Source organism: Hippocampus guttulatus, chromosome 9, assembly GCF_054856545.1.
Source record: "Hippocampus guttulatus isolate MCC_2025c chromosome 9, RoL_Hgut_1.0, whole genome shotgun sequence".
NCBI lineage: Eukaryota > Metazoa > Chordata > Actinopteri > Syngnathiformes > Syngnathidae > Hippocampus > Hippocampus guttulatus.
Genome location: NC_141269.1, coordinates 1061741 through 1088414, shown reverse-complemented (window position 1 = coordinate 1088414; position 26674 = coordinate 1061741). Strand labels below are relative to the sequence as shown.

Sequence of the window (26674 nt, the reverse complement as noted above, 5' to 3'; positions counted from 1 at the left end):
TATATAAGACATTGCCTTTTAAAATTTGGATGCATGTAAAATATTTAGCTTCAGTGTATTGCAATTTTAGTCTCTGGTCAGGCTTGAGAATGTATTAATTTATATTTATTGAATACAATAAATAAATAGCATCAATCAATACATTTTAGACACTTGTGTATGTCTGAGTGCCTCAGCAATGTCAGTGTAGCGGGTTAGTGTATATGCTGCGTCCATGCAGAACTTGTGATTACATTTATTTGGTTTGTCTTTGTCCACAGACATCAGTAGATGTAAACTCAACTCGACTCAACTCACCTGTATTTCTAGAGCACTCTCAAACAGCCATCGCTGCAGACAAAAAAAAAGGAATGTGCTGTACATTGTGCAATTAACATATACAACAAACAGTAAAGCAAATCGGTAACAAAGACGGTAGAAAGCACCGAACAGCAAAACCGAGAACAAATCAAAGTCGTGCTGAGTCAAATGCCAAAGAATACAAGTGAGTTTTGAGGCGGGTTTTAAAGCGAGGAGGCTTGCCCAATGTTCAGTCAAGAGAGTAAAGAGGACCCGCCAATGCAGCCGGACCTAAAACAGTTTCCCAGGACCCTGATGGGGGACAGGAGAAGGAGCTTCAAGGAAGGCTGGTACCATGGACTCGGCGTATTGTTACGCTTGCAGATATTTTAGCCCTCCTAATACTGTTTTTTTTTCTCATCACTGTAATGTTATGATGCTTTCAAGGTTTGATGAAATAAAAAGTCAAATAAGATTTCGAATCTGTCTTTTTAGCCCTGGGTTGAATGTGCCCCTCCATCGAAACCCCTGGCCCCAGCCCGGCCCCCTCAGTGAAACTGATCGAGAACCGCCACTGCCAAACAGGGAGGCCAGACCCGGACTCGAACCCTGCACTTCTGCGCTGTGAGGTCGACGTGCTAACCACTGGACCACCAGGCTGCCTAAAAAAAATAATAATTGTGATTGTTACATCATCCCCAATAGCCCAGCTCATAAATCTGACCGCCACCTGGAACAATGTCCGGGGGAATGAAACTCAAGTCTCGCTTCTCTATCGCTGGTTTTGCAACTCTTCCTTTTCCTTTTCTCGAGAATCAGATTTGAGAGAGAAGCAAAATCAGTGGCCGGAATGTGTGTCATAAAAATCGAACGCAAGATGAATCGCGGTGGCCTTGATAAAACAATTCTCACTTTGACTAACGCCGAGTGAAGGCGGATGTTGTGCGGCATGATGACGGCGCCTACGATGCCAACGGCTTGCTCCGGTTGCGTGGGCCCGCACCTGGCACAGTACGGCACAAACACGCCCTTCAGCACTTCCCCCTGGTTTGGTTTCACAAGCACATACTACAGAGGGGGGAAAAAAAGCTAATTGTCAAATATGGCATTGGCAGCCTTCGTTGAATAAAAGGGGGAGGAGAAAAAGGAGAAATGTTACCTCATCACCAAAAGTTAAAGCCATGACAGTGATGAGAAAGCCGAAGAAAGCTTCAAGTTTTCTCGGGCCCGCGAAACCTCAGTGATAGTAATGAGTATTGCAGCCCATAAAGCAGGGGTGTCAAACATACGGCCCGCGGGCCGGAACTGGCCCCCCCCGTGAAGGTTCGATCTGGCCCGCAGGATAATTTAAAGGTGATAAAATGCATTAAAGACACAGAACGAATATTTTAAATAAAATGCAATTCATGGATTATCCGCTAGGAGGCACACTGTTTTGATCAGAGAAGAAAACAGCAGTCTCAGTCTGTCACTGACACAGACCCAACACAGGAGACAGTATCAATGTGCCAATGCTTCTTTAAAGACATGATATTTTGATGATTTCTTGCAGAGTATGGTATAATGTCAATGGCCCGGCCCACACGACATTGACCGAGTCCGTATGTGACCCACATTGCAAAATGAGTTTGACACCCCTGGTCTACAATGACGTCATGACGTCGCTCCTACTCGGAAACCCAAACACGTTCTTCCGAAGGACTTGTTCGGCACCGACAGTCGGCGTTGGCAAATGGCGTCGATCGGTAGGCGGGGCATGGAAAAAGCGGGAGACGAGGGGACTCACAATTTCGGGTTGTTCGACCGTCCTCATCAAGTCTTCGTAGATCTCATCCCCTTCGGCGTCCTCGTCGTCCACGCAGTCGTACAAATCGTCCGCTTCATCTACGGTGTCGCTGCACGACACCGTCCGTCCGGATGGCGCACATTTTACGACGACGCACACTTGACTTCTTTCACATCGTAACCGAAGGCGTTCGCTTACTCGATCTGGTCGGACAGGCCGTTGTAGATGTCGTCATCGTAAATGTCGACTCCCAAAGGGAAAGGTCTGCGGGGCGGCATTGGCGGAACGTGATGAGAACGTGGCAGCGTGTGTACTGCATGCGCACATTTACCGTGATTGGGATTAGTATTCTTATTTTAATTTGAAGATCTACTCACCGGAATCCTTTTTGTGTCGCGACGGACGAGTGAGACAGGACAGACAAAGTGCTCAGCACCTGTGAGCACCAACGAAGCACATTTGTCACCTCTCCGAATGGTTGAAAGGTGTTATTTCTGCTGTCAGAGTTGATTTTGAATGACTCAAGAAAAGGAATTGAAAAAAAAAAAATCAATGAGCGAATGAGTGTAGAAAACATGGGTGTCAAAAATAAGGCCCATGGGCCATATGTGACCGGCCACGTTGTTTTTTGTGGCCCGCCAAGGCAAATCGTGAAAAGTTTCTTCATAAAATACCAAAAATTGCAAATGGTCTTTGTGACTCTTTGCTGACTTTTAATAACACGGACTGCTTACATTTTTTGTAAGCGACCATCCTTTTAAAAGAAATTGAAAACGGAACAAACATAATTTTTATTTTTTACTGGCTTCTAATTTCAAAACTGATCATTGACCAATTTGTGATGCGATCTGGCCCGTGACAAAAAAAAAAGAATTTGACACCCCCGTTTTAAAACAATACCACCGCCAGTGACGCCACCTCTTGTTTGGATTTGGCGAGGCCAAGTCTGGTGATTGGTGCGGACTTGGCGAGCGCTGGCCTACACACCTTGGCAAAGTCGCGCACGTCGAACAGGTCGAAGGCATCAAACAGCTCGCTCTTCTTCAGCTGGAACTTGCTTTGACACACGCCCAGGCAGGTCCGGATGTTCTTCAGGCACAGGAACTGGACAGAAGCGCACAAGGTTACCGATGCATTTGATCATTACAAGCGTGGCATCTGTCAAGCTGAAAATTAGTTTGCGGTTTCACGAGAAAGCCAATGAATCCTGGCTACCTTCGCTTTGGGGACAAAGACATGCTTGAGACTAAAAATACCTCAAATATGTTTTTTCATGGGTAGGGGTGGCCAGCTTGTCAGTGCTCGTCAAACTTTGGCATAACTGTAATTACGAAAGGCGGCAGTAGAGGGCAGTGTTGAGTCAGAAGGAAAAAAAAGTTGCGTTTAAAGTAGGTCAACAGTGATTTTAATCGTCCATTCATCGAATGTGAATTTTTTTTCTCTCTCGAAAAATTGTTTTGGGGTGAAAACGCCCAAAGTTGTAATCCCACCAGAATGAAGTCGCATTTTATGAGTGTGATCAATACTGCCACCTGGTGGCAAGAATGAGTAAGTGTTGCTGCCAGAGGCCAAAATGCCCGCCACTGAGCGTTGTTTGTCACCTGAGCAGACGACTTCTTCCTTGTTGGTGGAGGATGAGGACGAGCGGGCGCCGCTGTGACAGCGGAGGGAGGGGCGGATGCTCCATCTCACCGAAATGTCTTCTTTGGCCCCGGCAGACAGAAGGCGCTCAGCACTGGTTTCCATTTTGAATGAGTGCCATAATTTACTTTGTCGATTATGGAATGAATATCAACGCAGCAACGAGAAGATTAGAATGATTTTTCTTGGCTCACACCCTCGCCCGCGTCTCACCTGCGACACGTTGCACAGCTGCATTTCTACACACGGGCCTCATCTTCGACATGCCGGGATCCGCCCGGACCCGCTTGCCGTCCCCGCGCTCCCATTGGCCGGCGGTGCCGCGCCATTGGCTTCCCCTGCCAGCGGGGAGAAGTCGAGAGACGGACAGTCGATGACAAGGTCGACACGGCGAACAGCGAGAGAAAGTAAAAGAATCGCAGGCAAGCGCTCCCGGAACTCCTCGCCACGCGGCGCCGACGGCTCGACGCGACGCTCGCCGGAAGTCCCGAGTGGTCATGTCGGCCGCCGCGTTCTGCTCCTGATGGTCTGCGTCTGTGCGAGTCAGACATGAATAATCGCTCCATCGCCTGGTGGCTGCGGCAGATCGGCTTGCCCCAGTACACAAAGACCCTGGAGAGCGAATATTACGGGCTGGAGGTACAGTACGTCAAAACGACATTCGTATTGTTTTTGTACGGCTGGAACCGGAGCTGCAAGTCTGGCCCGGACGCCATGAGAGGCCCGGATCTGTTTTTTATTTTTTTTATATTAATTTTATTTCGGAAAAAAACAAACAACAAAACATTAAATGTCACAAGCCATCGCACTAATCGATTTGCAAATCCTGTTCATTTTCCAGACTCTCAATTTGAAATTGTCTCCTGTTTTTTTTAATTCATTCACCATCAAACCTGTCAAATTATCTATCAAACATGTGCAAAGAGAGTAAAAAGCTCATATGCTACCGATAAAAAGTGCAAATCTTTCACAAATTGTTATATTACCCCCCAGATTAAAACCAACCCAAGAGAAAAAGTCGTTTTTGTATTTTTGAGTGAAAAAAAAGTCTAATATTTAAAAAAAATCATACTACAGTATTACAAAAAATAAGTTTTCATGAAAAAAAAGTTGTGTCTCTTGGATAGAAAGTTGTTTTTTGGGGGGGGGGGGTGTCGTCCATATATCATACAAACAGCTGAGAAAAGGTGAGATTTTTCGAGATAAAAAGTGGAAATCTCTCACGAGACGTGGCTTTTTTCCCATTATAAGACAATTTTCCAGGATAAAAAGTCAGATTTTTGGAACTTTTTAGCTCCCCCACCCCCCCCCCCCCCAAAAAGTGAGAATATTACACTAATCAAGTTTATTTTGTGGGTAATAAAAAGTCGGATTATTATGAGAATGATTTTTATTTATTATTATTTTTAAAATTTTGGTGGGGTGAAAAAGTCCCCCGATGGAGGCTCAAGTCCCCTCCATGTGATTTCAGGGTCTGCTGAACGTGAACGAGCACGAGCTGAAGGAGGCGGGGATCGAGGACGCCTCGCACAGAGAAACCATCCTGACTCAGCTTTGGAGACACCGCCAGAAGCTGGAGCCTCACTTGGGTAAAGCGCTCAGCGTTTTCGCAATTGCAAATATGCGCAATGCTTAAGTCCAAAGGATCAAGAACTCCCAAGCCAGAACGACTTGTGTTTTTTTTTTTTTAACGTGGTAGCATTACGAAAAAAGTGGGATTTTTTTTCCCCCTCGATCAACAGTCTCAATCTTACAGAATGGCGGCCTTCTTAAACGGTAGAAAATGGGATGAACGGATGGAGCCCGACTTTTTTTGCACTCGGCAGTTTTGGGCTTGTAAACGCGACGTAAACGCTTCTTGACTTGACAGCAAACGTTCACATTCCCCAAATCCTCTCAGGTGTGCAAATGGAACGCCGGGTGAGCAGAAAGCACTCGCTGGGCTCGTCCTTGGATTTGGTGAGAGCACAGACACACGCCGGTGCAACCGCAGTGACCGAAGTCGTGCAAACACGCACGCACAAGCAAACAACAACAACAACAAAAAAGGCCGATTACCGCTTCTCGCAGGTGAAGCCGAGCAAGGATCTGTTCCGCCAGAGTGTCCTGCCTCGCCTCCACCGCGCTGACAAAAAGCACCGCCTCTCCGCTTCCTGCTCGCAGCTGCGGCCCCTGGACGAGGACCACGCTTATGGCACGCTGGACGGCTGTCGGGAGAGCAAGCGCAGGTAAACGCAAGGCGGATGCTTTCGAGAAAAAAAAAACGTCCTGCCGAATGAGAGAAGAGCCCGAGTGAGCTGGGATACGGTCGCAAATGTGAAATCCCACAATTGGGTGGACACATCCTAGATCATGAGATTGACCGAGAAGAAAAGAAAAATCGATCTCAGCAGCAGAACAGCTGAATGCTGCTTCAGATTTGTAGAATGCACATTACATGTTCAGCAGCCCCTTTGATTCATTTTTGGGGGTTTCAAAAGATATATTAATATCCCACCCCAAAGTCAAAGTGCGTCTGAGTGTGTATGTGTGGAATCCATTCAATCCATCCGTCCACCCGTTTCTTTAGATGATACCGCAGACCATCCCATTCTTGTGAATGACACACAAGGTGACATTTTTGCACGCTTGTTGACGCCTTTAAAATGTAAAAACGTCCTTAATTCTGAACATATGGAGGACATTTAACCGCCGTTTTGTTCCTTTATTTCAGCTCTCTCCCTTGACATCGGTCTTGCTGCACCCCCCCCCCCTCACCACCCCAAAACAAACAAAAAAATTATTCTACCGAATTCATGTGGCGCTTGGGGTCTACCTGATGCCCGCGGGCACCAGCTTGGTGTCCTCTGAACAAAAGATCTAAAAATACAGTGATCCCTCGCTATTTCGCGGTTCGTTTATTGCGGCTTCGGTGCATGCCAATTTTTTTTCAAACATATTCATTAAAAAAATTAATAAATAAAATTAAACAATTTTAAGTCCGCAAACGGTCCTCGAGAAGCAGCGAAAGTCAGCAAGCAAAACAACAGCGAGTCACATCGAGCAACATATAAAGTACTACATGAATATGTTTACTGTATTTTGTTATTCATACACTAACCTAACCAAACGTATACATGTTTAAATCTATTAGGATACAGCATTAAGTCATGTTAATTACTACAAAATCGACTTCTACGTGCATGTATACCAATAAATTTGGCCTTATAAATATTTTTTATACTCATACACATGTACATGTACCTATTGGGGAAGGGGGGGGGGTCGCTACTTGCGGATTTTCGTTTGTCGCGGGTGATTTCGGTATCCATTTGCCGCGACAAACGAGGGATTACTGTATTGCGGTCATGTAAAAGTCCGTCCTGATAAAGTATGAAATGTGCGATAGACACTCTGCGGCGGCCTACTTGATGACAGGTGAAGAGGCAGCCCGACTCGTATCGGTATCCGAGGAATGTGTTCAGATAGCGGCGTTTGCGCTCCGCGGCCCGGGGCGGAGTTGGGGGGAGTGCCCGGGAAGGCTTGTGGGAACACGAGGGCACCGAAGGGAGGGAGGCGGGCGGGAGATGAACTGAGGGAGGAGGGGGGGAAGAGGACGGCGAGCTGGGAGCGTTCGGGTCGAAGGTTCGTCGGCTTGTTTCACTCTCGGAGTTCCTTTCGGACCGCGGAGCGTCGCCATGTGCGAGACGAGCGAGCTGTGAACGCCTGTCGGGAAGGCCACCATTGCTCCCTGGTGGAGTTGTTGCGGGACAAAACTCGCGAGTTCGCGCGAGATGTTAAACAAGTTTGTGCGAGAGAGCATATTTTCTGCCTAAATATTATTTAACGCACTGACATCGTGTGAGTTTAGTCATGTCAAGCTTTTGTAATTATTCGGTGTTTACTTAAAAAAAAAAAGAATCAACCAGGAAGTAGCGCGCCCCATCGTGGTCTCTCCTGTCTCACCTTTTCACGCCAAAACTGTTGCGCGATTTGGATTAGAAACGCAACAAGGTTCCGTGACATTCGCGTGGCATTTATTATGGGCCAACCAGGTATTTGTTGCTAGGCAGACTTTGACACAGCACGCGTGTGCTCAGGTGTTTCAGGTGTGCTTGACCAACGCCCCTCAAACAGGATGTGACGATTTTGACCTGACTTGCTCTTTTACTTCTGATGTTCTGTGGAACTGTTATTGACAAAAGTAGCGTTGGTCAGGTTATCTCGAGCCCCGGGCCCTGCACCGAGTTCCCAATATTGTACTTTACAACTAAAATAAACTAAAACCACTCACTCTAGGAGGTGTGACGATACTATTCACTTTTTTTAATGGCTTTTGACCTTTTTACATTTTAATAACAGCAGTTTTGCAAGCAGTAGCCTAGGTCAAGGTTGCTCGTAGAGGTGTCAGAACGGATCAATTCATTGACATCTCAAATGTACGCTCCTATCTTCAGAAAAAAATCGGCTAGGCCACAGCTCTTCATCTCATTCTTTTGATTTAACTTTAATGACAGCAGCTTTGCAACTCGTGACGTAGGTTCAGGTTGCTTGTGCCTGGAAGCATGACAAGTCTCGTCGAAGCAAAAATACAGATCTGTTCTTCTTTGATCATTTTCGGCTACTCGCTGTTTTAGCATCTGCCGGGTAAAATAAATTTTTATGTGAGGACATCACGATTTTGCTCATATTACCCCGAGGATTCGAACTCTGTGCCACAATAAGGTATGTTTTTTTTCTTCCTGGCACTAGAACACTGTCCTGGAAATAACATTTGTTTACTTACTTGATATCCCTAAAATAGCTGCATTATTTTCATTCAGTGCCTATGTTCCGTTAACGCGCTATTGATTCTCAACGGCGTTTCCTGTTAGGATCAGCTCCAAATCGCAGCCGGAAACGGGGAACAGCTACGACATTGTTGTCCGTGTCAAAAGTCCAAATAAAGTCCTTAGACTGTCATCAACGGCTCCCTTTCGATCACGGTTTTCCAAAGGGGATGGCGGAGTGAGGCGTTGTGCCGTCATGGGAGCGGACACCGCAAAACCCGGCGAATCCAAGGTTGTTCTGGCACTGAGCTCGGCCCCGGAGCCTTCCCTTGACGCGCGAGGTGGCGACGGGAGGAAGGAAGGACGGACGGGAAAAGGGGAGACTATTCACAGTCCGCTTGTCTCTGGAAAACAGGCGCTTCGGATATCGGAAGGAAAAATATGGGAGTGCCACACATGCGCCGCCACGAGCCGGTAGTTTTAAAAAAGTACGAGATTGTTGTGTTTTGATCGCCGCGTACGCTGGAGAGTGAGTTCTGAAACAAAAAGGGCTCATTTCTGAAAAATAGACACTTTCACACGTGAGAATACATCCGAACGAACGTCGGTCACGACGACTTGTTCAATCTGTGTTTTGCAGCAAAAGGAGGAGCGTCGCCGCATACTTGAGCCAGGTAAACGCACAGCCGCGCGTGACGGATATTTGACGCATGGGGACACTCATTGCGTGCTCACGTGCTGCGGCAACGGCGCGTCTCACATTCGACACTCGGATGACCCGCGGTGAACCGGACGCCCGGTGACATTTTGCCGTACAGTTGACGCCTAGCGATGTGCCGCGCAGGTGTTTGGGGGTCGCAAGGAGATGGACTCCCTGAAGAAGGAGCTGGAGGAAGAGCTGAAGCTCAGCACCGAGGACCCCAGGAGCCACGCCTGGTACCACGGGCCCCTCACCAGAGAGGTGTCACAAATGACAGGGAATTCATGCAAATATGACCGAAAATGCAAACGTGCCATGCAACCGACGGCGTGTCCTCCAGGCTGCAGAAGGTCTCTTCGAGAGGGACGGGGACTTCCTGGTCCGAGACTCCAGCTCGTCCGCGGGCGACTACGTCCTCAGCTGCTACTGGAGGAACGAGCCCATGCACTTTAAGATCATACGAGTGGTGCTGAGACCCAAAAAGGTGCCACGGCATTTTCTGTACTCCAGACATGTAAAGTGCGATTCGTTCAGCGCATATTCTCATCACAAACGCGAATCGATAGACAGATCAACACAAATATTCACCCTTTTGACACTTTCAACCGGGTAAAGTATCTTTAAACTGTTAATTTTGTCGTCTGTGAATCAGTTTTACCTGTTCGCGATCATCTCGTTCGGCGCGATCAATTCGCCGTCTCGTCAGCCGTCGTCCACTTCCGTATTCCTTCAAAGTAAGACGTCCGCCCAACAGGAAGTCAAGCAGAAAGCCCCGGTAATGCAGAAAATGTGGCAAATAAACCCATCGTCCTCGACACTATGCATTCTTTTCATCGAAACGGGCAAAGGAGAAACACGATATACATACTTAAAACATTAGTTTGAATGATATAGTCGAGGGGACTCAGGGGAACGTGCAGTGTTCTGGTCTCTTTGCCCCGGTGTGGCACTGTCCAAAAACAACTTGACAGAATGAGGTTTCTTTTTGAAAAGAATATCCCCTCATAGTTGTGATCGTCCACGCGGTCCCAAAAGAGTGACGCGTGGCCACCGTGGGTGTTTGCTTGGTGAGACAGGGCTACTCCCGGGAGCTGTTTCAATTTGAGGAGGACCGCTTCGACAACGTTCCAGCTCTGATCCGTTTCTACGTGGGCGGGCGGCGGCCCATCTCGCAGGCCTCGGGCGCCATCGTCTTCCACCCGCTGACCAGGACGCTCCCTTTGCGGGTCATCGCCGAGCGACAGCGCGCCGACTGTAAGGGCGCCGCCGGGAGATCCGCCGACGGGAAGTCCCAACACGAACGCGGCAAGCGGCTCAGCTTCAGCAGCACCCTGGGAGACGCCCTGAACATCAACCCTCTGCTCAGGTGGGCGGGCGGGGGGGGGGGGGGGGCGTCCACCGTCGCCGGCCGTTAAACTGTTCAACTTCCCGTGCGGCAGGAGCGGGAGTCACCCCGGCAACCTGGACAACCTCGGCTGCAGGCCTTCGCTCCAGTCGGCCCAGTCGGACAGCAACCTGAGGCCCGGTACGCCCGTCATTTAACCGCACGTGTACAGGATGGGCAAAAAGTATTGGGTCACCCGCAGTACAAGTAAACTCGTCGAATGGAGTCAGTCAAGATTCTATTACGGCATCACATCCCATTATTTTAAAAATGAACTATTTGAAACGTTTCAAATGCAATCCGGCTACATTTATCAAGCTTGCGGTTGAAACACACAATCTACCAAAAAGAAGTGTAGACAAAACGTTTTCCCGGAGTTTAGTAATCGGCACTAGAATATGGGTTGTTTCCAGCAAAAACACAGGTTTCTGACATAAAAGCAGAGCTAATGACGTCAAACAGAAAACAAAATTATTTACAGTTGATGCCAACACTGTAGATGCTTTCAAACGATTCAAACTGTGCGCCGTCACTGTGGAGATGTTGCCAAGGGGTACGTGGCGCTAAAAAAAAAAAAAACAGGCGGAAAAGGCAAATGATGAGCTCTATCTCAATACTTTTGTCCACACCCTCAGCGGCGCATCACTCTTCGTACTCTCCCCCACGCAGGCGCTCCTCAAAGCTCCAAATCAGACGACATGGGCCCGCCTCCCATCTCGCCGGTGTTCCGCACAGGGAGCGAGCCACTTCTCAGCCCGAAGCCGCGTCACCCCGGTAACGCGCGCGCACGCACCTTCGATCGAAAGCGCAAGAATCTTTGCATCTGACGGTGTGCCTGAAAATGTTTTGTCCCGTCGGCTTAGGTGGTGGCGTGACGCTGCGGGGGTCCGACAGACAGCTGCACTCCCGGGCGCCCCCCAAGCCCCTCAGGATCTCCGCCGTGTTCCCCAAAGCCCCCCGACCCGCCGCGCCCTCGGATCGGGACGATGACCCGTCCGCTTTCTACGACGAATTGGTCGTTCAGGTCGGACACCGTCACGCGGAAACTAGGACCCGATCGTGAATTCCGATATTTGGCAGAATAAAATTCCGAGAATCGATTCATAGGCCGATTCGTTTAAAAATAATCATGAAGAAAAGAACTGATTTATTTGGTGGCTTTAACGCTGACTCCAACAAAGATATTAATTTCGGACTGCTGTACAGTACTTTGTCCTTTACTATTTAACTTTGGAACAGAAGGAGCCATCAGCAAAAATTCTTTAGTTGTGATCTATGGTGAGAAAAAAAAAAGTGGGCGATTTTTGACGATCTGAAGACGGACAAAATCTGTCAGAATTATTGGTGACGTATACAAATCCAGTGGTGCCTTGACTTACGAAATATTCATATCTCAAATCATCTTTCACCACTCAAGCGAATGGAAATGCCATCAATCAATTCAACCCGCCCCCCCCCCCCCCCCCCATTCTGTAAATCCAGCCCTTTCAATGTCAGTCCCTTTCACGCAAGAAGGAGAAAAATACTGGACTGGACTGACTCCCCAAAGTATTCCATGTTACTGCGGTTGATTAAAAAAAAAAAAATCAATCAAAATACTCACGGCGGCAGTGCGAAAGGGTCGCTCTTGTTGCCTTCAGGTGCCGCAGTCCCGGCGCAAGGGTCACGTCGATCGACTTCGAGCGGAGGAAAAGTGGCAGAGCCGGGCGCGGATCACCGAGACCTCCTTCGGCTTCCTGGAGGACGACAACGGTGGCGAGGCGGCGCCCCCCCGTCTGCCGCGACTGCCCGACAAGGAACAATTTGAACGCCCGCAGGTTCTCCGCACGACACCAACGCCCTTGTACCAGAGTCGCATTGAAATGTTCCAGATTCCATCTGGACCCGCGTGCCGCGTCCCCGCGCAAGTTCTCCTTTTTCGATAACGTCTCCCCTTCCCCCGCCCCCACGGCAGACGGAATGGAGCTCCTGCTTCCAGCTGGACCGCTTCGAGTCGCTGCTGTTGCCGGACAACAACCGTCCGCTGGAGCCCGGCGTGCTGCTTGCGCTGAAGGAGCTCTTCAACCGCTCGGACCCCAACACCACCGCCCTGCACATGCTCAGCGTGGACTGCCAGGTGGCGCGCATCGCGGGCGTGACGGCCGAGCAGAGGCGGGCGATGGGCGTGGCCTCCGGCCTGGAGCTCATCACGCTGCCGCACGGCCGACAGTTGCGGCGAGACCTGCTCGAGAGGTACCCAGCCCTCGCCCCAACTATCCATACTGTGCCCCGGGTGCTCCCAAAGACGTTTTAGAGCGCCCCCTGTCGGCCGCCGCCCTATTAGCATTTGCCCACGTCACCCGATGGGCGAGCCGGCTCCGGCGAGCGGGCGTGGCGCGATGAAGGCGAGCGCCGCCCGTTGACTTTGTGATCGTTGAGGGCCGCCGTCCCCCCCCCCCCCCCCCCCCCCGCAGGCACCATCTGATCGCGTTGGGCGTGGCCGTGGACATCCTGGGCTGCACGGGTACGGTGAGCCAGCGGGCCGCCGTGCTGCACAAGTTCATCCTCGTGGCGCAGGCCCTCAAGGACCACGCCCGCGACCTCTACGCCTTCTCGGCCGTCATGAAGGCGCTGGACATGCCTCAGGTGGGCCGCGCGCTCGCCGGGTTCCGCGGAGCCGACGCCTGATGGCGCGCGCTTGGGTGCAGGTGGTGCGGCTGGAGATGACGTGGCGCTCGCTGCGGAGGAACCACACGGAGAGCGCCGTCCTGTTCGAGAAGACCCTCAAGCCCTTCATGAAAGCGCTCAACGATAGCGACGGTAAGGCCACCCGCCGCGCAAAGCCCAAGGTGAAGATGACGTCCCCAGCAGGGATGGGCGGCTTTTCGGGACCACTTCATTGGGGACCCATACCGGTCTGAGGATTCTCTCTTGAGCGATGCCACCCCGACCTTTGATACATCAAATCATCGAAATGACGACAAATTTTGACAGCGGCCGTCGTTAAGCGCCAACTACTGGCAAGGAGGACTTGCCCAAATGTCAGATTGGATTTGCCTTCACAATCAGTGGTTGAGCACCCAAAACCTTGAAACTGGACCGGTATTAGCCCGATACCGTCAGTGTAAGATTTGGCAATTTTATCGGAGGGTGGGGGTGGGGGGGGGGGGTTTGAGTGGGGCTTATTTATAATACAAAATGCGGCATTTTGCCCAAGAGGTGTGTTTTCAAGCGTGTCTTGTTTTGTGTGTGCAGAGTGCGTTTCGGGTGGTCCGGTGGCCGTGCCGCACCTGGTTCCCGTGCTGCTGCTGATGGAGGGCGAGGACCCCGTGGAGGACAGCCTGCGAGGGTGCGAGATGCTCTACGACCTCCTGCAGGCGGCCCGACGACACGCCGCGCACTCGCACCAACACCAGCAGCGCGCCAGCGAGCTGCTCGCAAGTACGCGCACACGCACGTGCGCAGCGCACATAGCCGTCTTTGATTTTATTTTATTTTTTTTAAATGGAGCCGCTACCCCTCTAGGCGACTGGACGCCCATCCCCGAGATGCTGGAGGCCTTCCGGACCGAATTTGCCCTGCGACTCTTCTGGGGCCAATCGGGAGCGGAAGCGGACGGCAAGGAACGCCACGACAAGTTTGACAAAATTCTCTGCGTGCTCTCGGATAAACTGGAACCGGTCGAGATCAGACCCGAACTGCCGCAGCCTCTCTGCTGAGACCGTGGGAACAGCGTTCAAATGATCAAAATGGCATTTCAGCAGGACGGAGAAGTCTTTGTCCACGAGTAATACCTGTGCGCAATTCCGTTTTTAATTGGACCACAGCGCATCACGGCAGTTGCGCAACCCCCGCCGCCCATCCACCCCCCCTTCCTTTTATGATCAAAATATGATTTCTGACACATAAGAGAAGCCTTTGACAAAGTTGCAATTATTGACCTACGACCGATGGACCATTCGTTCGTCAATCGGACCGCAGCCCAACTATGCAGTTGTACAAACTTCATGACGGAAAACTTTTTGTCCAACCCGGATGATATGATCTCAACGAGTCGACGCGTCAGGCTTTAATCGGCCCACAGCCCATCGAGGCTTCTTCCCAAAAAAGATTTGTGATGAAAATGTGAATTCTGACGTGACAAAACTTGAGCCCAATCTGCTTCTGGGAGCAATGGTGGAGAACTGTTGCAACCCACTCAGCGGGTGTACAAACGTCAAATGAGACATGACAGACGGGTCGTCGTCATCTAACCGCAGCCTATCTAGGCAGTTGTCCCCTACAAAATTACCCTGTGGTCGTTTTTTTTTTTTTTTTTTTTTTCTCGCCGATTCCGGACATCTGTTGTACTGAGCTACTGTTGTCACACTACCGGTTGTTTTTTGTTTCTCTTGTGTAAATCATTTTGCCAAGTAAATCTTTTTCTTTTGTACTCGTCTTGCATGATTCTGAGATTTACAGTCGGCACCAATGAACACGCCGCAACCCGTGCGGCTAAAATACAAAGTCAGATCAACAACTCACTTTGGTGCTTTGGTAGTTCCTTTTTAATGCTTATGATGCTTCCGATGTCCTTTTTAACGATACATCCATTGAAACATTTTAGGGCATCTATCCAGTGTGAGTCAAGCCCGAAAGGCGACGCCGACTGTTTGACCTTTCAACGGGCTCATCAAATTATAATAATACAGTACTACGTTACGTCACTGTGCCTTTACAAGACAAACAAAAGTGTCAAGCGGGTGTGCTGCTGAAGGGCACAAAAACGAAACCCCAAAAAGTTTTCATAGAGAAAAAAAAAATACAGCGAATTTTAAAAAAATGCAGCATGTTTTTTTTATATTATTTTTAAAACGCTTTACTTTTTTGTCATGTGAATTTTCGTTTTTTAAAAAATCACTCATGTAAAATTCTGACTTCTCTCATGTAAAAAAAAAAAGAGTACAGTGTATATATAGTTTTCGGAGGGGCTCAACACCTTGGTAACCTCTGTGGAGGGACGTGTTCCTTTGTGCTTTTTAATGTGGATCCAGTTTGTTTTTCTTCTATGCCCCCCCCCAAAAAATATTATCCAATCAGGAAGGAGGGGCGTGGCTACTGCAGCTTGTTTTGTTTTTGTTTTTTTTTTACTGCGAAAGAAAGAAGTTTTCGACACGGAGCAGTTGCAAAGAGTACCAGCCGGCACGTTGAGGCGTTAGGGGGCCATCTTGACGTAGGACGATGGGATGAAGCCCTCGTCGCCGTTGGCCCGCAGGACCCTCATCCAGCCGTCGCCTTTGTCCTCCTCCATGATGGTCAGAAGCTCGCCCTCCGTCACCGAGATGGTGCCCTCGCTCGTGCCTGCGTGGGGCGGGGGGGGGGGGGGGGGGCGAGAAAAACACAACCTTCAAGCCTCCCAGTCTCAGGAGGACTGGAAAGGCCATGTTCTTCTCTTAAGATTGGGTGGCTTCTCACAGATAAAGATTCTTGAGGGGCGGGGGGACTAGCCTCATCATATTCCGAATTTATCTTGAATAATAGGACCTCCTTCGCCATTAAGTTCTTTGCACAAGACGACTCCATTTTTTAATCACAAATAAACAACTTTATTCTTCTTCTGTTTTTTTTTTGTCCCGAGAAAAGAATAACAGAGCTGTAGTTGGCTCTTGTATTTCTCAAGCCCCCGCCCCCAAAAATACAACCTTATTCTCATGATTTTTTTTCAACCCCCCCCCCCCCAAAAATGTGACCATTTCTCAAATTACTGCTATTCTGTTTTTCTCAAACTACCATTTAATGATTCTATTCTGTCAGAAATGATTTTAATCTCCTATAAAAAAAAAAATTTGCGTGGGAAAAGCATTAATGTGTGTGTGTGTGTGTGTGTGTGTGTGTCGTCAAACCTTCAAAGTTGTACAAAGCCATGCACTGGCCACAGTCTTCAAAGTCGTCGTCAAACTCGGTGTAAATGTTCTGATGGTTCTCAGACATCTCGGCCCTGCGGACACAGACGAAAGAGCGGCCGTTAGCAATTTGCCCGAAGGGCGACCGGCCCCGACAAAACGCCAGAAGGCGACGGACGCTGGAAAACAACAAGCAATCTTTTTGCATTCAACAAGTGTCCAAAAACGAAAAAAAACAAAATAAAAACGAGCTGCGTCCTCACATGTTTTGCGTGTGGTGCTGCTGGTTGTTGTTGTTGTTGTTGACGATGGCGTTGGCGCACTCGTCTCCTCCCACCGCCTCGGACAACCACGTCTGCGTGAAAACAAATCAATGAAAAGAGAGAAGGAAGAGGCTTTGAAGGATTTGCGGAGCGTCGCGTAGCTCCTACTTCGTATTTGGCCAGCTCGCCGCGCAGGTATCCGATGTTCTGCGCCGTCTCGGCCATCTGCGGCTCCAGGATGGACGGGTTGCCCAAGTCGGCGTTCTGCTCGTACACGGCCTTCATCTTCTCCAGGGCCTCGCTGGCGCAAATGCACGCGTGCGCCTTTGTAAAACGCTTTGACTTTGAAAATGCGGCGACGGCCACAACAACGGGAGAGAGTCACAAAAGGACAGCCGCCCTTTTCGTGTGTGGCCACTCGCAAGTTATGCTTCAAACTAAACTGGAGCTTTCGTTCGGATATTGCTCATGTAATTATTATTATTATTATTATGAACAAAATACAACGAAATTTCAAAACGGAGTTTCCAAATGTGTATGCGCATAAAATCCTTCATTTGAATCCAAATCGCTTTGATCCATTTTGTTGATTGTTCAAAAAAGACATTTGCCATTAGATTTGAAACTCATTTTCAGTGGAAAAGAAGGTACATTTTGTGTGGCATTTTCGAACTATTTTCAAATGGAAAAAAAAAAATTCATATTTGTTTTCTATTTTTATGTAGCATTATTATGTTGTTGTTTTTTTTTGAGGGGGGGCGAATACGATTTGTAGTTAACCTCTGCCGCCATTTTTCTTGAAATAAGTGTCCACCCACACAGTATTATTATTATTATTATAATTTTTTTTTTTAAATCAGGAGAAGCAAGCCCGGCGGCTCCGCCGAATATCGCGGGCGAGCGGGCCTCACCCGGTCTCTTGGGTCATGTGAAGCTTATTGGACACGTCGTCAATCTTGGCTTGCAGCATCTTCTTCCTCTGCTCGGGAGGAAGGTGCGAGAAGTCCTCGGCCGGCGCCGGCTACACGCACACACACACACACACACAATAATTACTAATGCGTATCAAGGCTGTTGCCGATGCTGACCACCAGGAGGATTCCAAACAAAAGCCACAATCATTTTTTTTTTCTTCTGTGATGTCACGGAGGTGCTTTGTTTCCAAATTTCATTCACTTTTGTCATCATCATGCTGATACTTGACGGCATCACACCAAGAGCTGTTCTGAGGAATGAAATCACCCAAATATCAGGAACAACTTTTTTTTTTTTTTTGCCAGAATTTCTTTGCGCCCCTATTTTTTTCCGCGGGTGCCCCTCGCAAAGCCGCCGTGCGGGTGTGACATCACAGAATCCGACATTGGTCATTGTCAAGAAGCGAAACGGAAAGGGCCAACCCCCCCCCAGCCCCCGTGAGGCCAAAAGACAACAAGTTACCACATGTTTCTCGGCATGCGTCGTCTGGACGGGGAATCAGAGAAGGGGGTGGGGGGGGGGGGGGGGGGAGAGGGAGGGTGGTTCATTTATTTGGACAAGACACAACACAACACGTGACAACATTTTTAAAAAAAAGCTGCTGGCGTGTGGAGGAAACAAGTCATTGCAGGAGTGAGACGGGCCTGGCCCCCCGGGGGGGGGGGGGCAGGGGAGAAATGCGCACTTGGCTTTGCTTTCCCGCTGCGCTCACTCTGCGGCATTCTTTGTGTGTGCATGCGCGCGTGCGTGCGTGAGTTGACCTTGTGCTTCCTGCTGAAGGGCCAAAGCTTGGCTCGAACTTTGGGTGGGTTGAGGCTGGAGTCAGAGCCGGCCGCTTTGATTCCCTGCGCGTAGTCCTCGAAGTCCAGGTCGCCGGGACGCTCGAAGCCCGACTTGTGCTGCTCCACCAGCAGAAGCGAGTCCTGCTTCCCCGGAGCGCACGCAAAGAAGACAGCGGCGGCGACGTCAGCGGCACCGAGGCGAGCGGACGCCCCCGAAGCGCGCTGACACAATTGCGCGCGCAAACGCAAACTCGAGGGACGCACACGATAACGATAACAATCGCACACGTCCGCGCTTGGGGTGGCGCGTGTGACTGGCCTGTTTTTCGTCCACTTTGGCTCCGGCCGCCGAAATTCCCTCCAGACATCTGGAGATGATGGGCTGCACTTTCTTCTCCAGCTCGGAGAACTGACAGTATCCTTCCGCCAGACGGCGAATCCGACGCTCATCGAGGTCCTGCAGCTTCTACGCGCGCGCGCGCGCACACACACACACACGCACACGCGCGCACACCGTCAGCGGGTGCCTGACCAGTCCCTCGACGACTGCCACGAGCAGTGTGTCATTGGAGCGAACCCCTGACATCTGTCATCAATATTGGCAACAAAAGTGAGTACACCCCTTTGTGAAAATGACCCGATCGCGGCCAAATGCCCAACAAACCCCCCAACCACGCAAAATGTATGCGGCCCCCAAAAACAACAAGCCCCAGCAGAGGTCACGCTTAACTTCACATGCACCCAAAACCAATCTGAATGTAACTAAATACCCCCCCCACCCCGCCCACCTTTGTACCATTAACGAGACGATATTCATTCATTCATTTATCTGCTTCATCCTCACAAGGGCCGTGGGGGGGGGGGGGGCGCTGGAGCCTCTCCCAGCTGTCTTCGGGCAGTAGGCGGGGGGGACACCCTGAACCGGTGGCCAGCCAATGGCAGGGCAAACAGAGACCAACAACAATTTGTGCTCACACTCACCGGGACAATTTAGAGCAATCAAACAGCCTGCCATGCGTGTTTTTGGAATGTGGGAGGAAACCGGAGTACCCGGAGAAAAGCCACGCAGGCCGGGGGAGAACGTGCAAACTCCACACAGGGAGGCCGGAGCCGGAATCGAACCCGGTACCTCTGCACTGTGAGGTCGACGCGCTAACCACTGGACCACCGGGCCGCCTAACAAGACGATATTAGGAAGGAAAATGGGGCCGATTGGTTTCACTTCAGGGTGCGCGCGCTTTTGTTGCCGGCGTTTCGTCCGCCAGCGATGACGTTCTCACATTGAAGATCTGCGGTATCTCCGTGTAGTAGAAGTAATTCTGCTCCTTGTTGTACTTCTGCAGCTGCGCGGCGTAGTCGCTGCGGCATTCCTCCGCCGCGTGCGTGCGGACGTGCGCGTGCTGCTTGGCCTTCGGGGAAACGACACAAGCGACGACGGCGTCGATATTATGACGGAGAACGAGGCTCTCTCAGCATCAGCGCGCCATCGCAGACGCGCTGATGCTTCGGCACTCCCGCCACTTTTTTTTCCCTTCGGCTTTGTTGTCAGGATGTTGGCAGTGACTCCAACTGTTTGCCTCTCAGCGTTGGCCCAACACTTTTGGGGAAACGTTTTCAGCGCGAATGCTCGCGTCTCAGTCTTGAGCTAAGTGTGTGTGTGTGTGTGTGTGTTTACTTTATCCACGTCGATCTTTGTGGTGTTGGGGTCGTTCTCGGTTTTCTCGGCCTGCTGCGTGGCTTTTTCGGCTTCCGCCCACTCCTTGGCAAAGCGCTTCTTGGTCTACATGCGCACGCGTGTCATTGATGAATTTCATCAAAAGCAGCGCAACACGGAATGCGCAAACGTATCGTCTGTCGCCGAAGGCAACGAGATTTCGGTTTGGACCGCGAAAGCAAAGCATCGACTCGGGAACTTTTGCCACGTACGCTTTCCAGCTGTTTGAAGCTACTCTCCAGGTTCTGCTGGGCCTTCTTGGCGTCGGAAAGGTGCTGTGAAGGCAACACGGTGCGTTCAGGGACAATGGCGGCTTGGCAGGCGGCGACGTGTGTGCGTGTGCGTGTGTGCTCGTCACCACTTTGCGGTCCTGCTTGAGGTCCTGCAGGAACTTGGCGAGCTCCACGCAGATGTTGGTCATCATGGTCTCGGCGATCAACTCCCGCTGGCCCGCGTAGTCGTTCAGCTCGTTCAGGATCTCCTGCAAGGCGGCGTGGTTGCTGAATCTGGACGCGCGCACACAAAATGCTCCCATGAACATCAAGACACAAACGCGCCACCCAAATACTGTATAAAAACGCTCCTGTGGAACACATCAAAAGCATGAACACACAACCCGAACATAGAAACAGTTGCGTCGCGACCTGCAGTCCTGCTCATCTCTGCTTCCTCTCTTGGCGTACTTCTTGGACAGACTCCTGCAACACACGCACCCGGCGTTATTTCCCCCACGACGGCGCAGGCGCGCACGCGAGGACCGAGCGGGGCGGCGCGCACCTGAGCTGCTTGGCGTAGCTCTGCTCGATCTCGGTGCGCTCCTTCACAAACTTGATGTAGCGCTCCACCAGGTCCAGGCCCGCTTGAGTGTGCTTGTCGATCACGTCGTTCTGGTCCTGATGTCACATCGCGCGCACAAACACACGCACGCGCGCACACACACACACACACACACACGTCAGACATAATGTCGAATCTGCTCATCCTCACGGGTGTCGCGGGCGCGCCGGAGCCTCTCTCAGCCATCTTGAGAAAAATAAGCCAACCATGGAGGATTTAAAAAAATAATAATATTCAGGAATATTGTTCGATCGCGTGGCTGGAGCGTCTGTATCCTGATGTTCATGATGTAGTGCCGGTGCGCCCTGGCGTCTGCGCTCATCGTTCACCACCCTAAGACGTCATCGACACCTTTTCTAGTGGTCAAAAAAAAAAACACGAATGCACCGTGTGTGTGTGTGCATGTGTGTGTGTGTGTGTGTGTGAGAGAAACGGTCAGCGCGGGACAAACAGTGACGTAGCGTAGTTGGAATCGCCGCACAGTGAGTGAGACAAAGGCTCCACCTAAGTGATGTCAAGGGCGTTTTGTTGCAAAAACCGGGCAGTGTCCTGCAGGGGAAGGAAGGGGAGAGACAATGGAGAGGAAAAAGGGGGTGGGGGGGGGGGGGGGTGTCAGTGTGGGGGTTGAGCCACTCCCCGTGAGGAGTCGTCATTTTGGCTTGGCTGACGTCGTTGTGAGGGACTGACGTCGCCAGGAGCTCCGCCGAGGCCTGAACCAGTCCGACTTGTCCCGCCTCCCGCGACGCCCGCTGACGACGCGCGTTCCAAATCGCAGCCGGCGAGACGCCAGCAAAGTCCAAGCGCGTTCCTGTGGTTTTTGTATTCGACGGATTAAGAGCCGTCCAACGAGCGTCGGACGCCGAGCCGCCGGGTACCAACGAAAAAACAAGCAAATAGTCGGGGGAAACCAAAGAACCGGCGGACGAACTGACGCAGGAAGCGACAACTTCACTCTTGGTGAACAAAGTAACAAACAAACGAAATGAGCGAACAAAGCAGGGGCCTCTTCTTCCTGTTATTTGCAATTAGTATGCTTATCATTATGATCCAGTCACTTCTGGGGTTCCACAGGGTTCTGTTCTTGGCACTCTTGTCATTTCTATTCCTCCCCAAGGCACTCTTATCAAACAACAACTACCTTAACCGCGACCAAACTTTCAAAGGAGTTAGCACACGAGTGGGCAAATAAATGGACTGCTCGCGCTATCCAGTCAAACGACAACGAACCGAGGAATGAACAAAATAACGAGAGAACAAAAAAAAAAGAACGTCGAACACAATGTAATTGAGCTACCTGAGCAAGTCACTGCGAAATCGATCATTTAACAAACCAAACAACAAACGAAAGAAGAAACGACATAGCAAACAACCGACCAACTAACTTACTCGTGAAATAACATGTGCGCGTCATCGCTAGCCAGCTCACTAACCGTGCACAAATCTATCAGTGGACACTCTGGCTCATATCTGAGGCACCAATTGGCTTTTTACGCCAACAAATGTGAAATAATCGATGTCGTACTTTGGGTAGATTTTATTGTGGTCTGCTTGGCAGGCGCGAAAAAGAAGCGAGCGCCGTTCAGCCACGGATCCAACTGACATCATGGAGAGACAACAATAAGCAAACAACAACCCCAAAACAATGCGGGTTGGGGTGAAAGTGGAGGGGGGCCGGGGGGGGGGGGGGTGGAGGCGTCCGGCGGTAGCCGACCGGACTTCCTGTCACGCGTGAAAAACAAACAGGTGAAATGGCGTCCTACGCTACACCTTTAAGAGAGAGCAGCTGAAGGTATGCAGGAGGGATTGCGAAATCTTTTTCTCACACTCACCCACATTCTACACACGCACACACATCTTGGCATAACATTCAAAGCAGGCCCAAAAGTGGCAAGTTGTTGTTGTTGACAAAGGTGTGAAACTCACCCACAAATCGGTGCCCCAGTCCATGTCGGCACCTCTCGCGCGTCCCTCAAGCAGAAATTCTCCTGGAAGGGTTTGGAGGAAGTTCACGCCTTCTCTCGCTGCACAAAATAATGCCTTCTCTTTTTTTCCCCCCTTTTAACTCTGCCTTCTCCTGAAACTGGTTTGTGTCCTGAGAGAGAGAGAGAGAGAGAGAGAGAGTGTGTAAAAGAGGGGAGGAGCACAGCAGCTGAGCTGATCTTAAAGTAGTAGCGGCAGCTTACGTGGTTGCAGAAAAGCAGGAAAAAAGGCCACAAGGAGAACAAGAATGCCGGACAATCCATCGGCACACAGCCTCACCAAATGCGTCGAGGACAACGCACACTCGTAAATGACTTTGTTGCTCAAATCGAAGTCGGATTGCATGACGCGACGCCCAAAAGTTGGCTGTCGGCCGACAGACCGAAGGCCAACGAGATTGAACCAACAACCAATCCAAACAGGGTGAGCAAAGCATTGAGGAGTCAAATATCCAACTAACTAACTAACCACTAACTAACCCGGTGAGGTGTTCCAGGCACGTCCCACCGGCAGGACCCGCGACCCGACCCCGGATAAACGCTCGAGAATGGATGGATGGATGCTAAGAAGACGGAGTCTGCTGGTTCTTACTCTGATTCACTGGAGAGATATGATGCATTTTTGTGGCCGAATGGCACCTTGAGATCTGAGTGACTCAGTCGACAAGGTTTTTTTTTTTTTCTTCAAAAAGAAGCCTAAAAGACACTTCAAGCTGTTTAATGCCTTTCTCAGTTGAGCTTCAGTGTCAACCAAAAGACACTTTTTTTTTTCCTTGCTAGCTTAAAGTTAAACAAACAACAGAAAACTGGACGGACAATTGTAGTTCTCAGAAATGGAGATTTGACATCGACACATGTAGACAGAGAATCTGACAACACTCACATTGCAGCTCTGCTTACCTTTAGGCATTACAGTGGGTAAGCGGTCGTCTTGCTCTGGAGCTTCGTCCGCCCGAGCTGCCGGGTCACAGGTCAGGACATTCGGCGTGGACCCTTTGAACCAAGGTTGCCCTTCACATGTTTGAAACCCTGTTGCCACGGTGATGTGGGCACCCATCACTCCCTGCTCCGTCCGTCTTTTCATCATTCTGAAGAGGGGTCGGCTCTTGTCGGACGGTGTCAGAACGTACGACACACAGAGAGAAAGAGTTCGAAGAGGCAGGGTGCATTCTCCAACTGCTCAAATCAGCAAGTTGTCGCATCACCTTAGTGCAGTACCCTCTCTATACCACTAGATGACGGTGTTTCCTTTTTTCTCTCCTTGATTATCACTCCCGCTTCATCCAAGTCTTTCTTCTTCAGCGGCCGATTGAGATGACTTTTTTTTTTCTCCCGTGGAGCAACAGAAGAAAAGAGGATTACCAGATCGTTAGAAGGGGACAATCTTCTTCCTTTCCTTTCCTTTCCCACAAGCCTGCAGCCTCCTCTTGTTATGCTCCTCGGGCTCTCGGCCGCCAAACCCAACACATCACCAGAAAGCAACAGAAAAGGAGATACGGAATTCATGAGGAAACTAGGAAAAGCGGGAGAAAGGAGAAAAAGTCAAATAAAGAGGGAAGGACAAGAAGAGAGGAGACATAAAAGGAAAGGGGAGGAAAAGAAAGGGAAGCAGGAAGTGAAACCAAAAACGAAAGGAAAGGAGGTGACAGCAAAGGACCTAAGGAAGGAGGAAGGTCAAATAGCAAATGAAGGAGACAGGAAAGGACAGGCTCGGTAATGAGAGAGCGGGAAAGAAGGACACGGGAAAGGAAAGCAAAGACAGTGTCGCAAACAAACACGCCATTAGCCAGTGAAATGCGTGTGTGTTTATGAGAAGAGGCGCTCATTTTTGTGCATGAGTGTCTTTTGGTGAGCCGGTGTGATTGTCAAAACACGCGCTCGGCTTGGCCGACTTCGTGTCCCAAACACACACACAATTCTGCTCCCAGGATCAACCAAGAGTGCGCGCACACGCACGAACAAGCTCTCCAAGGGACCTGTGTGTCTCTTCCTGACCAAACCCCCATTTCCCGTGTGTCCGACTGAGACACAATCTGGCTACACGCTCGCACGGAAGCACACAAACTCCGTACGGGTGAAAGTACGCGTCAGCAAATCCGAACTGGCGTCACGCAAATATCAGAGCACGTCGCCAAAGGGGGGTTTGGAAGTCCCCGCCTACCTCGTTAATATCCATGAGAGAGGGCGTGTGATTGGCTAGATTTTAAGAAGGAGATTGGAAAAAGGCATAAAAAGTAGTCGCTGTCGTTAAGTTCTTAAGAATTTTTACTCTATTTGAGGTTTTTTTTCTCGTCATACTTTAACGAGAATCGTTTTAAAAAATAAATGTAGGTAAAATAATGATCATAGAACACATTAAAAAATATTTGAATGGATGAATCGCCATTTTGTGTAAAAACGACATCTTTCACTTCAGGCCGCAAGGGAGCGTGGGTGTTCGACTCTAATTGGCTGCTGGCTTGCTCCGAGGGCTACAAATAGCTTCGACAAGGTGGCGCTCTCTGCTTGTTATTAAATATTAAAAGGAGCCTCGGCCACTCATTAAACATAAGTTACTCTTGTGTGTTTTGTACAATGAACACCTTCCCTTTGGTTTCGCCATGATTTCACCTCTCTGCACAGGTGGTCTCTTTTAATGCAGTTGCATTATTTAGCAGCCGCCTGACCTGCGGGACCAAAAGCCAGCGGATAAACGAGGAGATGAATAAATGAAATGGTGAAGGTGATACAGATGCCAAGGTTGAGTTGAGCCGAAATAACATTTCAGGTGGTCGCAGTCAATAATTAAGAAGCCAGTGCGGAGGGGAAAAAACCCCCTCATTCAACAAAATAAAGCTTTCAATTGTATTGTTAGAAGTTCCAGTTAGCATGAATCCCAGCCCAAAAAAACTCAAATTAATGTTACATTTCGCCAGTTGCAAGCCATCATAACAGCACTGAATGCTAACAGTTATAATCTGCTAATTAACAACTCTTGACTATTGAACTATTGAATTGCCTTTATTGTCATGACACGTTTGTGCAACGAGATTTCACTTAACGGGCACGCTCTGCGAACGCTAACGATGATGAATGCTAATGTTAGCAAATTTCAATGTACTAAATAACTACGAATAATGATAACAATTGCAACCCACTAGATAACAAATTTAGAGTCTTTTTACTTCTGTGTCGTTTACTTCAAGGTCCCAGATTGTAACATTGGAAACGTGCACCCAGAAACCAAAGCTCGCATTGGGTCGGACTCAAGCGTTCGGCTGGTTGGACTACATTTGCCGTGATTCTTAGATACGGAAGCAGGTAGTTCTAGTTCCGCTATCTTGCAAACGTGAACGTCAAGAGGAAGGGATTTAATCGTCATATTTTTTTCTAGTTGCTTTAATAGGAATCGCCATGACAACTGCGTGGTGGAACAAACAATTACTTTTCAGACTGGAGAACAACAGCGCAAAAACAAACAAAAAACGGGACAACACAATGGAACTGGCAAGATTTGCCAGGACCGGACACGAGGCTCAAAACAAGGATTGTCCCGGTTAAACCGGGACGTCTGGTCACCTAAGCAATTTAGACAAATGCCAAATGTTAGCCTGACTAGCAATTCTGACAAATGCTAACGTGAGCAAGCTATGACAATTTGCTTACCTGGCAACTCCGGTGAAGATTCACCAGTTACAACATTGTCTTAAACGACTCCAAGGAACGCTTATGTAAGTCAGCTAACG

The 26674-nt window shown here is 49.7% G+C and overlaps 3 protein-coding genes across 9 annotated transcripts; 1 reads left to right on the top strand and 2 right to left on the bottom strand.

The window, feature by feature from the left end:
• Nucleotides 1–83: 83 nt before the first annotated feature.
• LOC147199708 (uncharacterized) lies at nt 84–3971 on the bottom strand. Its single transcript, XM_086119147.1, has 7 exons — nt 3920–3971; nt 3667–3719; nt 3053–3169; nt 2443–2501; nt 2264–2329; nt 2066–2174; nt 84–1347 (listed from the first exon to the last, which is right to left on the bottom strand). The coding sequence occupies exons 1-7, from the start codon at nt 3969–3971 to the stop codon at nt 991–993; spliced, it is 813 nt and encodes a 270-aa protein (XP_085975273.1). The 3' UTR covers nt 84–990.
• On the top strand, nt 3688–14949 carry sh2d3a (SH2 domain containing 3A). Of its 5 annotated transcripts, none has more exons than XM_086120940.1 (17): nt 3688–4345; nt 5178–5295; nt 5607–5665; nt 5777–5934; nt 9095–9128; nt 9299–9415; nt 9495–9638; nt 10330–10520; nt 10594–10679; nt 11208–11312; nt 11402–11562; nt 12179–12355; nt 12493–12770; nt 12992–13163; nt 13226–13337; nt 13773–13958; nt 14043–14949. In XM_086120940.1, exons 1-17 carry the CDS (start codon nt 4256–4258, stop codon nt 14234–14236), a joined length of 2382 nt encoding a protein of 793 aa, XP_085977066.1. In that variant the 5' UTR covers nt 3688–4255; the 3' UTR covers nt 14237–14949. The 5 variants fall into 5 exon arrangements, with proteins under 5 accessions (XP_085977066.1, XP_085977065.1, XP_085977069.1 ...); XM_086120939.1 differs by having other exon boundaries at nt 3691–4345; nt 10231–10520; XM_086120942.1 differs by lacking the exons at nt 3688–4345; nt 5178–5295; nt 5607–5665; nt 5777–5934 and adding an exon at nt 7271–8942 and having other exon boundaries at nt 10231–10520.
• A 92-nt stretch (nt 14950–15041) lies between these two features.
• LOC147199706 (cdc42-interacting protein 4 homolog) lies at nt 15042–24758 on the bottom strand. 3 transcript variants are annotated; one of them, XM_086120944.1, is made up of 16 exons: nt 23850–24758; nt 22894–23062; nt 20911–21026; nt 20778–20831; nt 20492–20639; nt 20346–20408; nt 20095–20199; nt 19700–19828; nt 18739–18885; nt 18399–18560; nt 18100–18123; nt 17574–17683; nt 16831–16963; nt 16663–16754; nt 16400–16494; nt 15042–15857 (listed from the first exon to the last, which is right to left on the bottom strand). In XM_086120944.1, exons 2-16 carry the CDS (start codon nt 22915–22917, stop codon nt 15712–15714), a joined length of 1548 nt encoding a protein of 515 aa, XP_085977070.1. In that variant the 5' UTR covers nt 22918–23062; nt 23850–24758; the 3' UTR covers nt 15042–15711. The 3 variants fall into 3 exon arrangements, with proteins under 3 accessions (XP_085977070.1, XP_085977073.1, XP_085977071.1); XM_086120947.1 differs by lacking the exon at nt 18100–18123 and having other exon boundaries at nt 23850–24757; XM_086120945.1 differs by lacking the exon at nt 23850–24758 and having other exon boundaries at nt 22894–23570.
• Between the last annotated feature and the right edge of the window lie 1916 nt (nt 24759–26674).

Coding starts and splice junctions, on each gene's coding strand:
- LOC147199706 (XM_086120944.1), bottom strand. CDS start 22,917: ATGGACTGGGGCACCGATTTGTGG. Junction 20,200..20,345: donor GCTTCAAACAGCTGGAAAGC/GTACGTGGCAAA, acceptor GTGCGCATGTAG/ACCAAGAAGCGCTTTGCCAA. Junction 19,829..20,094: donor CAAAGATCGACGTGGATAAA/GTAAACACACAC, acceptor GTTTCCCCGAAG/GCCAAGCAGCACGCGCACGT.
- LOC147199708 (XM_086119147.1), bottom strand. CDS start 3,971: ATGTCGAAGATGAGGCCCGTGTGTAGAAATGCAGCTGTGCAACGTGTC. Junction 3,720..3,919: donor AGCTGTGCAACGTGTCGCAG/GTGAGACGCGGG, acceptor CCGCTGTCACAG/CGGCGCCCGCTCGTCCTCAT. Junction 3,170..3,666: donor GGAAGAAGTCGTCTGCTCAG/GTGACAAACAAC, acceptor GCTTCTGTCCAG/TTCCTGTGCCTGAAGAACAT.
- sh2d3a (XM_086120939.1), top strand. CDS start 4,256: ATGAATAATCGCTCCATCGCCTGGTGGCTGCGGCAGATCGGCTTGCCC. Junction 9,416..9,494: donor ACGGGCCCCTCACCAGAGAG/GTGTCACAAATG, acceptor CGTGTCCTCCAG/GCTGCAGAAGGTCTCTTCGA. Junction 11,563..12,178: donor ACGACGAATTGGTCGTTCAG/GTCGGACACCGT, acceptor TGTTGCCTTCAG/GTGCCGCAGTCCCGGCGCAA.